This window comes from Ovis canadensis, chromosome 4 (assembly GCF_042477335.2).
Source record: "Ovis canadensis isolate MfBH-ARS-UI-01 breed Bighorn chromosome 4, ARS-UI_OviCan_v2, whole genome shotgun sequence".
NCBI lineage: Eukaryota > Metazoa > Chordata > Mammalia > Artiodactyla > Bovidae > Ovis > Ovis canadensis.
The window spans coordinates 46,945,609-46,957,753 of NC_091248.1; the positions used below are offsets into that span (position 1 = coordinate 46,945,609).

At 35.5% G+C, this 12,145-nt stretch overlaps 1 protein-coding gene across 5 annotated transcripts in view; it reads left to right on the forward strand.

Moving 5' to 3' along the window:
- The window catches only part of SLC25A40 (solute carrier family 25 member 40), a 112,837-nt gene that overhangs the window by 65,143 nt on the left and 35,549 nt on the right, over positions 1-12,145 (forward strand). For 4 of the 5 annotated variants that reach the window (XR_011256638.1, XR_011256637.1, XM_069587710.1 and 1 more), the window contains exons 9-11: positions 520-629; positions 4,287-4,368; positions 6,556-6,636. Coding sequence is in view for 3 of the 5 variants with exons in the window: in XM_069587710.1 (XP_069443811.1) it covers positions 520-629; positions 4,287-4,368; positions 6,556-6,636 (273 nt within the window). In the remaining 2 variants the exon portion in view is untranslated. Of the gene's footprint in view, positions 1-519; positions 630-4,286; positions 4,369-6,555; positions 6,637-6,975; positions 9,154-12,145 lie in introns of those variants that run through there. The other variant, XM_069587709.1, reaches the window with a different exon arrangement.

Here is a 12,145-nt window from a genome sequence, read left to right on the forward strand (position 1 = left end):
TGAATATCCTTTATCCAGTTGAAGAAGCTGCCATTTATTCCTAGGTTTCTAAGAAATTCCTTTGAATGCTTTTCCATCATTTTTAGATGATTCTACAATTCTGTTAATGTGATACACGGTATCTAAAGCATTTCTTATGTTTACCATCATTGTGTTTATCAGATAACCTAATTTAGTCATAGTGTGTGATAGTTCATGAAATACTTCAGTTTTTCTTCTTTTGGAGTTTTATATCAGTGTTCATGAGATGTGACTCTCCTTTCCTCTCGTGTTCTTGTTGGGATTTGAGATTAAAGTCCTTCTTTTTACTGATGCATAGTTTTGTTTATAAGACTCCTAGAATATTATTGAGAATTTGGTTACTATTTTTACAAATTTCACCTAGTATTTGCCTAAGCAGAAAGCAAGGTATGTCAATACTAGAATTCTGTTTTCCTTTAATATATAATATTCTTCAAATATTTTCCATAAAGTCCACATTTCATTTCTAAATGTGTTCATTCTATTCTGTTTTTGTAGCAATGTACTGGTATAACTATGAAGTCTTAAAGAAGTGGTTGTGTGCAAAATCTGGCTTATATGAACCAACATTTATGATCAACTTTACCTCAGGGGCATTGTCTGGTTCTGTAAGTTTATTCTATTGTTGTTATATTCCAAAATAGTGATAATTGTCTTACTGAAACAGAACAAAATATTATGTAGCATTTCATGTCCGTTGAGATAGAACAGCTTTAGGGTAGTGTATCATCAAAGTGCTAAGTATTTACTACCCTATTTTGAAGATAAATTATCAGCACTAGCCATTAAATATTTTAAAATGCATTTTATATGTCTTTATTACAAGTACATTATATCTTTCTGAAACTTTTGAACTTGTTAGATCATTAGTTATGATAATGAGTTTAGATGTACTTTATTACACAAAGTATTTGGCAGTTTGGTCATTAAATACCAGTAGATCTTGTTAGTTAATATTTCTCTCTTATATATCATCTGATTGAATAGAAGTAATTGCATCCTTTGCTGCTAATTCCTGTTTCTTTGGGAACATTCTAGCTGAGTACCTCTTAAAAGAATTTAAAAAAACCTTACAATTAGAAGGGAGCAGCACCCAGTGACCGTTTTTGGGTAGTAGGGAGTTCACCTTTGGCCACTCCTCCACATAATGAAAACTCATGTAGTGGGCCTTTATGCAGATTCTTATCACCATGATCTTGGACACAGAGAGCTTTCTTATCCCCACATACTTAGAGAATGAATTTGTGATGACACAGTGATGTGCTGACGTACTGGTACCAGATAGAGAGAGTGAAGGAACACAGTGCAGTCATGGAGACTGGCAGAAAAATACTGGAGTCACTGTCAGAAAACCTAACCTCAGGCTACAGAAGACCCTGAGATTGTGTTCAAAATTGAGACATGAAGATTCTCGGGTCTGGTATATGTCAGATTAACCCTGCTGCTGCTGCTGCTAAGTTGCTTCAGTCACGTCCGACTCTGTGCGACCCTATAGACGGCAGCCCACCTGGCTCCTCCGTCCCTGGGATTCTCAAGGCAAGAACAGTGGAGTGGGTTGCCATTTTCTTCTCCAGTGCATGAAAGTGAAAAGTGAAAGTGAAGTCGCTCAGTCGTGTCCGACTCTTAGCTACCCCATGGACTGCAGCGTACCAGGCTCCTCCATCCATGGGATTTTCCAGGCAAGAGTACTGGAGTGGGGTGCCATTGCCTTCTGCAGATTAACCCTGAAGTGAAGTGAAGTGAAGTGAAGTTGCTCAGTTGTGTCCGACTCTTTGCAACCCCATGGACTGTAGCCTATCAGCCTCCTCCGTCCATGGGATTTTCCAGGCAAGAGTGCTCGAGTGGGTTGCCATTTCCTTCTCCAGGAGATCTTCCCAACCCAGGAATCGAACCCGGGTCTCCTGCATTAGTGGGGTATAAATATACTGAGGCAAAAGAGAAATTCTTTGTATTAATTTAAGAAGTTAGAATACCAGCAAAATCTTTTCATTATTTCTATTTGTGAGGTGATTAAAAGTAACTTCAAATTTTATTTATATCTTAATCCACCATGAAATGAAAAACAAGTACCATTTATGTTTAGTGATCCATAACAATTGTAGAACCAATTCTGTACTTAGTGCGTTATGTAAAAAACAGAAAAAGTTGGATGGCTGGAGGGTCGCAGCTTTCCAGTAACGAAAAAATGTTGTTTTACTATTTCTTACCTAACACAGAAAATATATTTTTAAAATCTTTAATAATTTAGAAAATATTACTGCCTTTTAACTGTTAAACAAATAAAAATGTGTCTGCAACAGGAAAAGCACATCAGTGGGATAATGTCCAGGCTTTCTGTTAGAAAACCAAACAGCCTAAACCTGTTATTCTGCAGAGTGTCAGGCTTATCCCGCATTGTTGCTGCCTTTGATACTCCCATCAGCACCCCCTACCAAGGGGTTCTGTACCTGCAGATTGAACCAGTTCGATTCTTGGCTGTTGAATCCACAGATGTGGAATCACAGACACAGAGGACCAACTGTGCTATGACATTTTATATAAGGGACAGATACTCGGCAGGTCTCAGTATCTGCCGCCAATGCACCTCAGAAACTAAAGAACAACTATATGTGTTAGATTGTGGAGAAACGATAATTGATTTTATCTTACCTGAGATCTCTGAAACTGGTTTCAGGAACTTAAATCTCCTTACATTGATAGGTGAAATAAAAGTAGATGACTTTAAAGGTCATTTTATGAGCATATTGGCCAAATGTAAGTTGGGAAACAGAAAATAGAGACTGTTTTACTTTGCATGACTGTTATATTAAATATAAGACATTCTTAAGGGAATTTGTTCTTTCAGAAAACCTTTCTCGCTTAATTAAGGCATTATGGAAATAACTGTTAAATTGATTAATTTGAAAATTTTAATTATTTTAATTGGAGGCTAATTACTTTACAGTATTGTAGTGGTTTTGCCATACATTGACATGAATCAGCCACGGGTGTACATGTGTTCCCCATGCTTAAGCCCCCTCCTACATCCCTCCCCATCCCATCCCTCAGGGTCGTCCCAGTGTACCAGCCCTGAGCACCCTGTCTGATGCATAGAACCTGGACTGGTGATCTATTTCACATATGTTAATATACATGTTTCAGTGCTATTCTTTCAGATCATCCCACCCTTGCCTTCTCCCAGAGTCCAAAAGTCTGTTCTTTACATCTGTCTCTTTTGCTGTCTCACATATAGGGGTCATCACTACCATCTTTCTAAATTCCATATATATGCATTAATATACTGTATTGGTGTTTTTCTGACTTATTTCACTCTGTATAATAGGCTCCAGTTTCATCCACTTAATGAGAACTGATTCAAATGTATTCTTTTTAATAGCTGAGTAATACTCCATTGTGTATACGTACCACAGCTTTCTTACCCATTCCTCTGCTGATGGACATCTAGGTTGCTTCCATGTCCCGGCTGTTATAAACAGTGCTGTGATGAACATTGGGGTACATGTGTCTCTTTCAATTCTGGTTTCCCCAGTTTGTATGCCCAGCAGTGGAATTGCTGGGTTGTATGGCAGTTCTATTTCCAGTTTTTTAAGGAATCTCCACGCTGTTCTCCATAGTGGCTGTACTAGTTTGCATTCCCATCAACAATGTAAGAGGGTTCCCTTTTCTCTGCACCCTCTCCAGCATTTATTGTTTGTAGACTTTTTGATAGCAGCCATTCTGACCAGTGTGAGATGGCACCTCATTGTGGTTTTGATTTGCATGAAATGTGTTTTTAAAAATGATTTGGGAACTACATTTGATAAATATGTTGAAACCCATAAAGAAAATGTATGTAGGACTAAAAGTTCAAAAGTCCATTTTCTTTAATTTTTTTAACAATTTAAAAAACATTTGGAACATTTTAAATGCTAATTACTAAGTAATTTCTGCTTTAAAATACATATGCCTTCATCTGTAGTAAAGGAATAAAGGAACACACAGGAGCATCAGAAATTGTGAATACTGGTTTTGCAGTCAGAGGTCTGATTGGAATTCTGCCTACCAAGTAGTGTGGTGTGACCTCAGGAATACAGGGGGACTGTTCTCTTAGTCCTAAACTTTGGGAGGAATACATAAGACTCTATCTGTCCTCTTCAATAGGAGCTTCTCTTAAACATCCCTGGTTTCACTTTAATTATGATTTTATTACTATGCTTATTAAGTAATATGCTAATTAGAGTACAAAATACTTTGGGAAAAAATTAATCAACTTTATTTTTTGTTAGTTTGCAGCTGTTGTAACTTTGCCATTTGATGTGGTAAAAACACAAAAGCAGACACAACTTTGGATATATGAAAGCCAGAAAAGTAAGTTTAATTAATTTAAAATGTGTCTAAGATGCCATGAAAAATATTTTCTTTCTAGATAGTTAGGACTATCTAAGATAGGGAAGACAAGATTCCCCCTGTCGCTTGGTTGCCTTCCTCTCTACTTAACTCAAACTAATGTACTGTTAGAATGGAGTACCCAGAAAAACCTCTAAACCTAAGCAAAAAATTTAAGAAATTTTAAAGACTATATTAGTATGCATATACATACTTTTTTTTTTCTTTTCTATTTTTTAGCCTCCCTTTTGATGTGTTTTGTTTTCCCCCTGCCTGTTATCCCATCTACTTCTTTATAACCTGTAATTTCTTCTAGAACAAAATTGTCCTGAGGACTTCCCCTTTAATGCAGAAGGTGCAGGTTTGATCCCTGGTTGGGGAGCTAAGATCCCACATGCCTCCTGGGCAAAAAAAAACATAAAACAGAAGCAATACTGAACAACCTCAATAAAGAATTTAACAATGGTCCATATTTATAAAAAAGTACTATTAGTTGCTTCTACTATATTCATTCTGTTTTTATTATAGAAAGTGTAGCAAGCCCACTGGAAATAGGGCTTTGTTTCTGAAACGTAACATTTTTAGGATTTGATCATTTGGACGGTCAGTAGAGGAGTGTTTATTGTTGTCTGTGCTTGAAATATTAGTAGTCACACAGTGTTTCCTTACAGTATATGAAGCTGCTTTTCCCCTGTAGAAAGAGCTCCTGGACGTTGGCTCTTTAGGCAGGGCTCTGCCATGGCTTCCCTCCAGCTGAGAAGTCTTCTTCTTCGTCTTCTTTTACAGTCATCTCACCCTACTGTTAAAATAGAGATCGGTTTGGAGCTTGAGCTCCATAACATTAGAAATACCCAGCTTCTTAGCCTCCTTTCTTTACTAGTTGTTTCCAAACTTGAAAACATTTAAGCAAGGAGTATAAGTTGTCAACTTGCAGTATAAAGCTTTTGTCACTGACTGTGTTTAGAGAGTTAAATTTCAATCATAAATACTTTGTTCTTGGTTTTAAAATGTATCCTTTCTGTTTGGTTGCTCTAATTACTTTAGATAGATAGTTACTAATTACTATAGATAGTTTAGCTTCTTAAATGACAAGGCCTCATTTATCTTCATAGAGAATCTGATTTATATAGAAGAAATTTTGAAATAATGAGCCCCTCGTCATTAAGTTGCAGATTCTACAGAGCTGTTACTGAATGATCCCTTTCGCTAATTTTCCCTTTCTCCCTAGGCATACGTACTAAAATGTACTATAATCCTAATGACTCAGAGTTGTCGTCACTGTACACATTGATGACTGTAGTTTCATAACGCAGCTCTCAGAAGCTAGTGAGACACTTAGGAGTGTTGGCTTATCATGCACTGGGCTGGGCAAGACTGAAATCTTCAGCTGTCACAGTGCTCACGTGGTAGGATGCCCACCTTTTAGCAGATTTTTTTTCACCTTTAGCGTCTGTAGTCTGGGGGCTAAGCCAGCTGCTTAGAATCATTGTGTACAACGAAGGAGAGCGAACTTGGTGTATGTACAGCACATTCATGAGGTTTATGTTTGAATCTGAGTAACATCTATTTTTGCTGTTTTCAAAAGATGTATAAATCTGTTTCTTCACTGTGTTCCAGACACTTGAGCAGTTGCAAATAAGCGAGATGTTACTGTTAGTTACAGGAAAACTCTTCCTTTCAGAGCAGACAGGATTGATTTATTTCAAGACTAGCACATTTATTCAGAAAGATTCTAGTAAGGTGGAACCTCCCTAGGGAAAATGAGCTATTTTCCTTAAAGCTTCTCTTTGGGGAAAAGAGTTTTTTTAATGTATGCACTAAAAGTACAATGAAAAATGGTTATCATGGCTTCACTTGGGGAACCCCATGAAAATTCCTGTACATCTTTAAAATTTTTCATTATGAAAAAATTTTTAAGATACGTATAAAGGATACACACCACCTCCCTGATTGCATCGGGTCCTATGTACCTTAAAAGTTCCTTTAAAGTTTCTTTTAATGAATCCAACTATTAAAAATAAGATTTAAAATAATTCTTTATGTAAACAGATCTGTTCTTATTATAATGAAATGATATATCCCAAAGCCCATTAACACTCTTTGATGTGTATTTATCTATATTAGAAATTAAGTGGTAATTTATAATAGCATCGTTTCTTTAACATTTAGTTTCTATGCCTTTGCAAATGTCAACCTGGAGTATAATGAAGAACATTGTTGCTCAGAACGGATTTTCTGGATTATTTACAGGTAAAAATATTTCCTTTACCAACTGTTGACTAAAATGTTTACTTTTCCTTTTGAATTAATTGCTTTTCAGCAGAAAATTTTTGAAAATATTCCTCATTTACTATTTCCTCCTAAGTATCTTTGCTGTAAGTTTAAAAATTTTAAATACCAGTTGCTTTTGAAGTAATTTGGAATTAAAGTGAGGAGTGAACAGTTCGGCTTGTTCTTTGACACCACTTATGGGACGGTGTTTTATATGTTAACTTCACTTAATTTGATAACTGTCAGAATGAAACCAAATAAATTACGTTTTAAAATGTAAGGAAAAATTTGGTCTGAATTTTTCTCTTCCCTTTTTAGGACTGATTCCTCGTTTAATTAAAATTGCTCCTGCTTGTGCTGTTATGATCAGTACATATGAATTTGGAAAGTCTTTTTTCCAGAAACAAAATGCTCAAAGACAGCAATACTAGAGATGCTATTTCAACCTGAAATAACCACCATGACCAAATAATAAGTGGAGACTCTTAGACAAGAGCTTTTTTCACCTTTTTCGCTATTATCTTACAGTGGTTTTCTATCATTCTTATCTATAATTTAAATGAATAGTAAACCCCTACTTTGCATTTAATCATTCTAACTTCAAATTTTTATCCTAATTTTTGAGAACTTGAAAAAGATATTCCAGAAATCATAACCATTGAGCATTCTTGTAAAGAAGAGAGAAATTATTCTACACTGAAAGCAATAATCTCAGAGTTTGGTATCGATTTCTGTGTAACTTCATCCTGTTGGGAGTGTCAGAGTCGTCGAACATTTTTGCAGTTGTGTGCTGAATGATGTACAGAGTCTAAGAGAATTCCCAAGTGTTTTATACACGTTTAAATCATGGACGTAGATAGTTAAGTGTTTCAACGAAGTAGATAATGGAAAGCAGTCTTTAAATATTATTATTCACATCACTTACCAAATATTGCCTATCAGTTATTTTCTTTAATTCACATGTATTTGGGTGTTTTCCCACCCCCCACCATGTTACTGTTTTAAGGCCTCATGTGTATTAAGATTTCTCTGATCAAAGGTATGGCTATCTTATGTTCATGAACCAAAAATATAACTTGTGTGATATTGATGCTGCCACTTTTGATGTCTAAAGACCCTGTATTATCTACTGTTTCTGTGAGAGAGAGTGTTCACTGACCGTATTCAGTGTTCACTTCAGTCAAACTTGGGTGTGCGGTGGAAAAGCACGTTGTATTCAGGCCAGCGAGAAAGCCGTTTCAGCACAAGAAAGGCCTCTGGTTTCAGCTGTCTTGTCATCAGGCATTACCATTTGTGAAGTTCTCTAGGTCACGTCTCTTCGCTTGTCCTAACACCACTGAGACAGAGTATGTTCAAGATGTCCCTTGACTTTACACATCTCACACGAGAGTGCTAGACCAAGAACTACCAAGCCAATTTCCTTGAAGAAAGAGCTTTTGGTCACTGGAGGCTAATGCCTAAGAAGTTGAATTTATGAATGTAAGAATGAAAAAGAATATGATTTCAAGACAAACAATATTTTTAAATATTTTTGTTTTCCTCAGGATATGTATACTCTAAGAAAAAGCACTTTATTGCAGTCTATCTGTATTTTATGAAAATGTGAAACATTTTTTCCCTAAAATAGAGTAATATATATTTAAATGGCAAATCTCTAGTGTTGGTAGGAATTAATGTATTTTCTAATATAGTAGAAAAATATTTAATGTTTCACCAGAAATAAACTATATAGGGTTTATATTTAAGCTTTTTGTGTTTATTTTATCCTGTGTTGATTTACCTTAAGTTTGCAACATATATATCCATAAAAATATAAATATATTTTCATTGAAATATTTTGTGCTTTCTTAAAGCTACCACTGTGCTTCTAGCTAAATACTTTCATATAAAATTATGTTAATGCTATTCTATGAACACATATATAAAACACACATGGAAGTTTATCTTGAACACTGATTTTTACAGTATTAAATTTAAATTTACCTTTGTCCTGCTGTGCTTCTTTTGGGTAACTGGTAGGAAAAGGCAGAAAAATTTAGGTTTTGAACAATAGTCTCAAAAATCAGTTATGTATTTCAGTTAATGTCACTTATAAACAAACAGAAGGGAAACTTTCATCCTTTCCTTCCCCACTATTGACTGCATTGTGGAAAATTATTATTTTATAACTAAAAGAACTTAAACCTAACTCCCTCTAGTTTTTGTAACATACATTACATGCAAGGTATCTGAAAGAAAAGAAGTCTGAATTTAGGCTTTGTCTATACTTAAGTAGTAAAAAGCATTACTAGTAGGAACCAAAAAAGTTTTGGCTACAAACTGTATTCTTGGTAATGTTTCTAAATGCATTCTGTTAATGTTAAAATTTCTAACATACACATTTAATTTCTTATGTGTAAGTTTTTTAAGAAAAATGTCTTCTTCAGGTATTACATGCTTGCTGCTTTTCATATAATTCCATATTACTTTTCAAAAATAAAGTTATTTGTAGGAAAACTAATCACTATGTTTATTTAGCCACATTTGACTCCTTTAATTCTAGCCTCTTTTTTTCCTCCTGGGGCACAAATTCCAGGAATACGGGAAAGTTTGGTGTATTACGTTTTAATTTTTGTCCAAGTGAACTTTTAAAAGTAAATGACTGTTGTTATGTTTTAATCCATCACTCCATACCTACTGAGATGAGCTCTTTTACGTGGTAGGCAGCATAAAAAGCACTGGAGGTAAGACACTGCAGTTACTCTCACTGGTCTTAAGGTTTCAGCTGTGATTGTTAGGAATAAACAAAAGAAGTAATGGAAAAGCTGAAGAATTCTCCCCTGGCCTGGGATGCAGAGGCTGGTCAGGAAATGGTTCTTAGGACAGGCAGTCCAAGGCAACATACCTGGAGGCTGGGAGTCTTCAATCAGGCAGTGGTACTTAGCACCAGTGGCTTGAGCAGAGTGTACATGCCCCGTGGTAGATCAGATGGGAAAAGGAGTCCAGGGGGCCTGGTCTGCCAAGAAGGAACAAGAAGGCAAGAGAAAACCAAGGAAGTATTTTGAGCCCAGCTCTGAAAAGTTACAGAGTTGTGTTTTGTTTTTCTCTCAAGACCTATTTTTTTTTTAACTGAAAGAAAATAGGAGAGCATAGGTTAGCCTAAACAGAAAACACCAAAATGTGTCACATATTAAGACTAAGTGTTGTATGGTGAAGCTGGTTTTAGAAAAATGACTGGCAGGATGAAAAATGGGACTTATGAGCAGGTGACCCATTTAAAAACAAAAGTTTTGGTTTATACTAAAGTATGTTTTTAAAAGGTACCACCATGGCATTGGTATAATTTTATCTTCCCCCTCCTATCTGTGGGGAAAAAAAGCTAAAGCAAAATAGAAGTTGCTTTGCTTACTAAAGAGCAAAGTGGACTAGGTAAAATAGATTAAGAGCCCTGATGTTCAAAGCAGTCATGTGACATTTCCAGAGTAATCCAGTGGATGAGTTTATTAAAACCAGAAACTAACCAACAATGGGAAATTGAACAAAGAATTTACATAAGTTGTAAATTTGAGAAACATTTTTAACCACTTGAAAACTTGTATGTACATCTAATAAAGAGAACTTAACACCAACTTAGTCTACTTGGATGTTTAAGGTTCCTGTCAGTCACCTTTAATGGTAGTTTGCATTTGGTACTTACCGTTTCAGAACTTATAATTTTATTTAATGTTGACTTTATCCTGATGCCACCACACAGGTGCTGAGAGGATGGTGGTGGGTCCATTTTACATGTCAGAAAACAAACAGGGTTGTTACATAAATCACAGCTCAGCCAAAACCACTACTGTCCTGTACCACTTGAGTGAATGTTGTCAACTTTAAAGCATATTATGTCATTTGTTAGAAAATAAAAATTTGAAACAAAATGAAGGTTTCTCCAAAAGCATTTTCATATTAGTATTTGAGGTGTTAATATACACTTACCACATTTGTTGAAACAAAAATTCAGTGTATACCTTGAATCAATAACATTTTGTCAAAGAAAAAATAAGACTACTACTGCATGGTACAAAATGTTTAATATACATGCAACAAGTATCGTACATCAAGGCAACAAAATACGCATGGAAATAGGAGCATATAGTTCAGCATTCTATTTAGGGCAGAGTGTGTGAACAATGAACACTACTGAAGATAGAGACATACCTCATGCAAACATTAACAGACTACCGCTATAACTAGCGTGGAACGAACCGTGTAGAAACCTGAAGTCACATCAGCAGCTCAGTTTTACACCAAGAGCTCCAAGAAAGGAGGAAGAGGCGCTGTCCTCAGAGGCCGTGTTTCAGCATGCGCTCAGCAGCGTGTGAAGATGCACAAGATTGGGTACACGTGAGAACAAATCTGAAAATTTTCATCAATTATGGAATCCTGTATTTCCTTTCTGTATTATAAAAATGTATGGAAAATGTAACAATGATTTTCTTTAATTATTGAAGGATAATGTCATTTGAGAGTGGACCATGAATGAAAGCATTTAAATAGTCTGACTGTTAGGAAAGCAGCAGCAACAGTGCTTAAGGCTAGCCTAAAATTTTCCAAGTTCCTCCCACCCTTAATTGTCTCTCATTCGCTCCTCCCAAGGTTTCCAGTAACCTTGTTTTAACCTTCCTTCCATTCCCCATGCTGAATTACAAATTGCAGTAGATACATCATTCACAATAAGGTATACAGAATTAAGACTAGATTGATGGTACCATTTCTCAAGAATATTTGCATTACTACAAGTACCAAAAACTTAAGCTAAAGGAAGAAAGCTCTGAGTATGTTCTGATACATCTAAATAATTTAAGGGCTTCCAGGTCTTCTTTATCCCTGAAATGACATTGTTTGAACTGTCTTAACATATGACTAGCCTTGTTACTGTTTATTATCTTAAATTCCGAATAATGAGAGTCAAGTATTGCAGAGAAGCACCACACTCCCACATTTTGAATACAAAGAATGACTGTGGTAAGTGCTGCTTTTCTCTCAATATTTTAGGAGGAATGTTCTTTCAATAGTCAAAGTTGCTAAGTTTGAATGTAATGTTTTATTAACAAAGAAAAAATAGCATACAAAGTCCCAGATAAGTATTGTAGTAGCCTCTTCATGTAAACAATGTATAAAAGATCTTTGGCACAACTGACCATGTTTTCCTCATATTACTTTAGAAAATATACTTCATACATTTCCTCTTTCAATATGGTGGAATTTGGGGGGACCAAATGTACAATTGTTTCAAAATTTGCAAAAATTTAAAAGACATCTCAGAGCTTTTTAAGAAAACTGATTTTTAACTAATAATTTTTAAGGTCAGTTTTAAAATGAGATTATGGCATGATTAATGACAGAAGCTGTTAAAGCACGTGAGATGCAATTCATTCTTGCACACGAGAAAAACAGCACTGGATGTCAGGCATGCTGTTAAGTGTGGTGATTAGCCTGCTGATCCTTACCTTAAAGCTTCTCA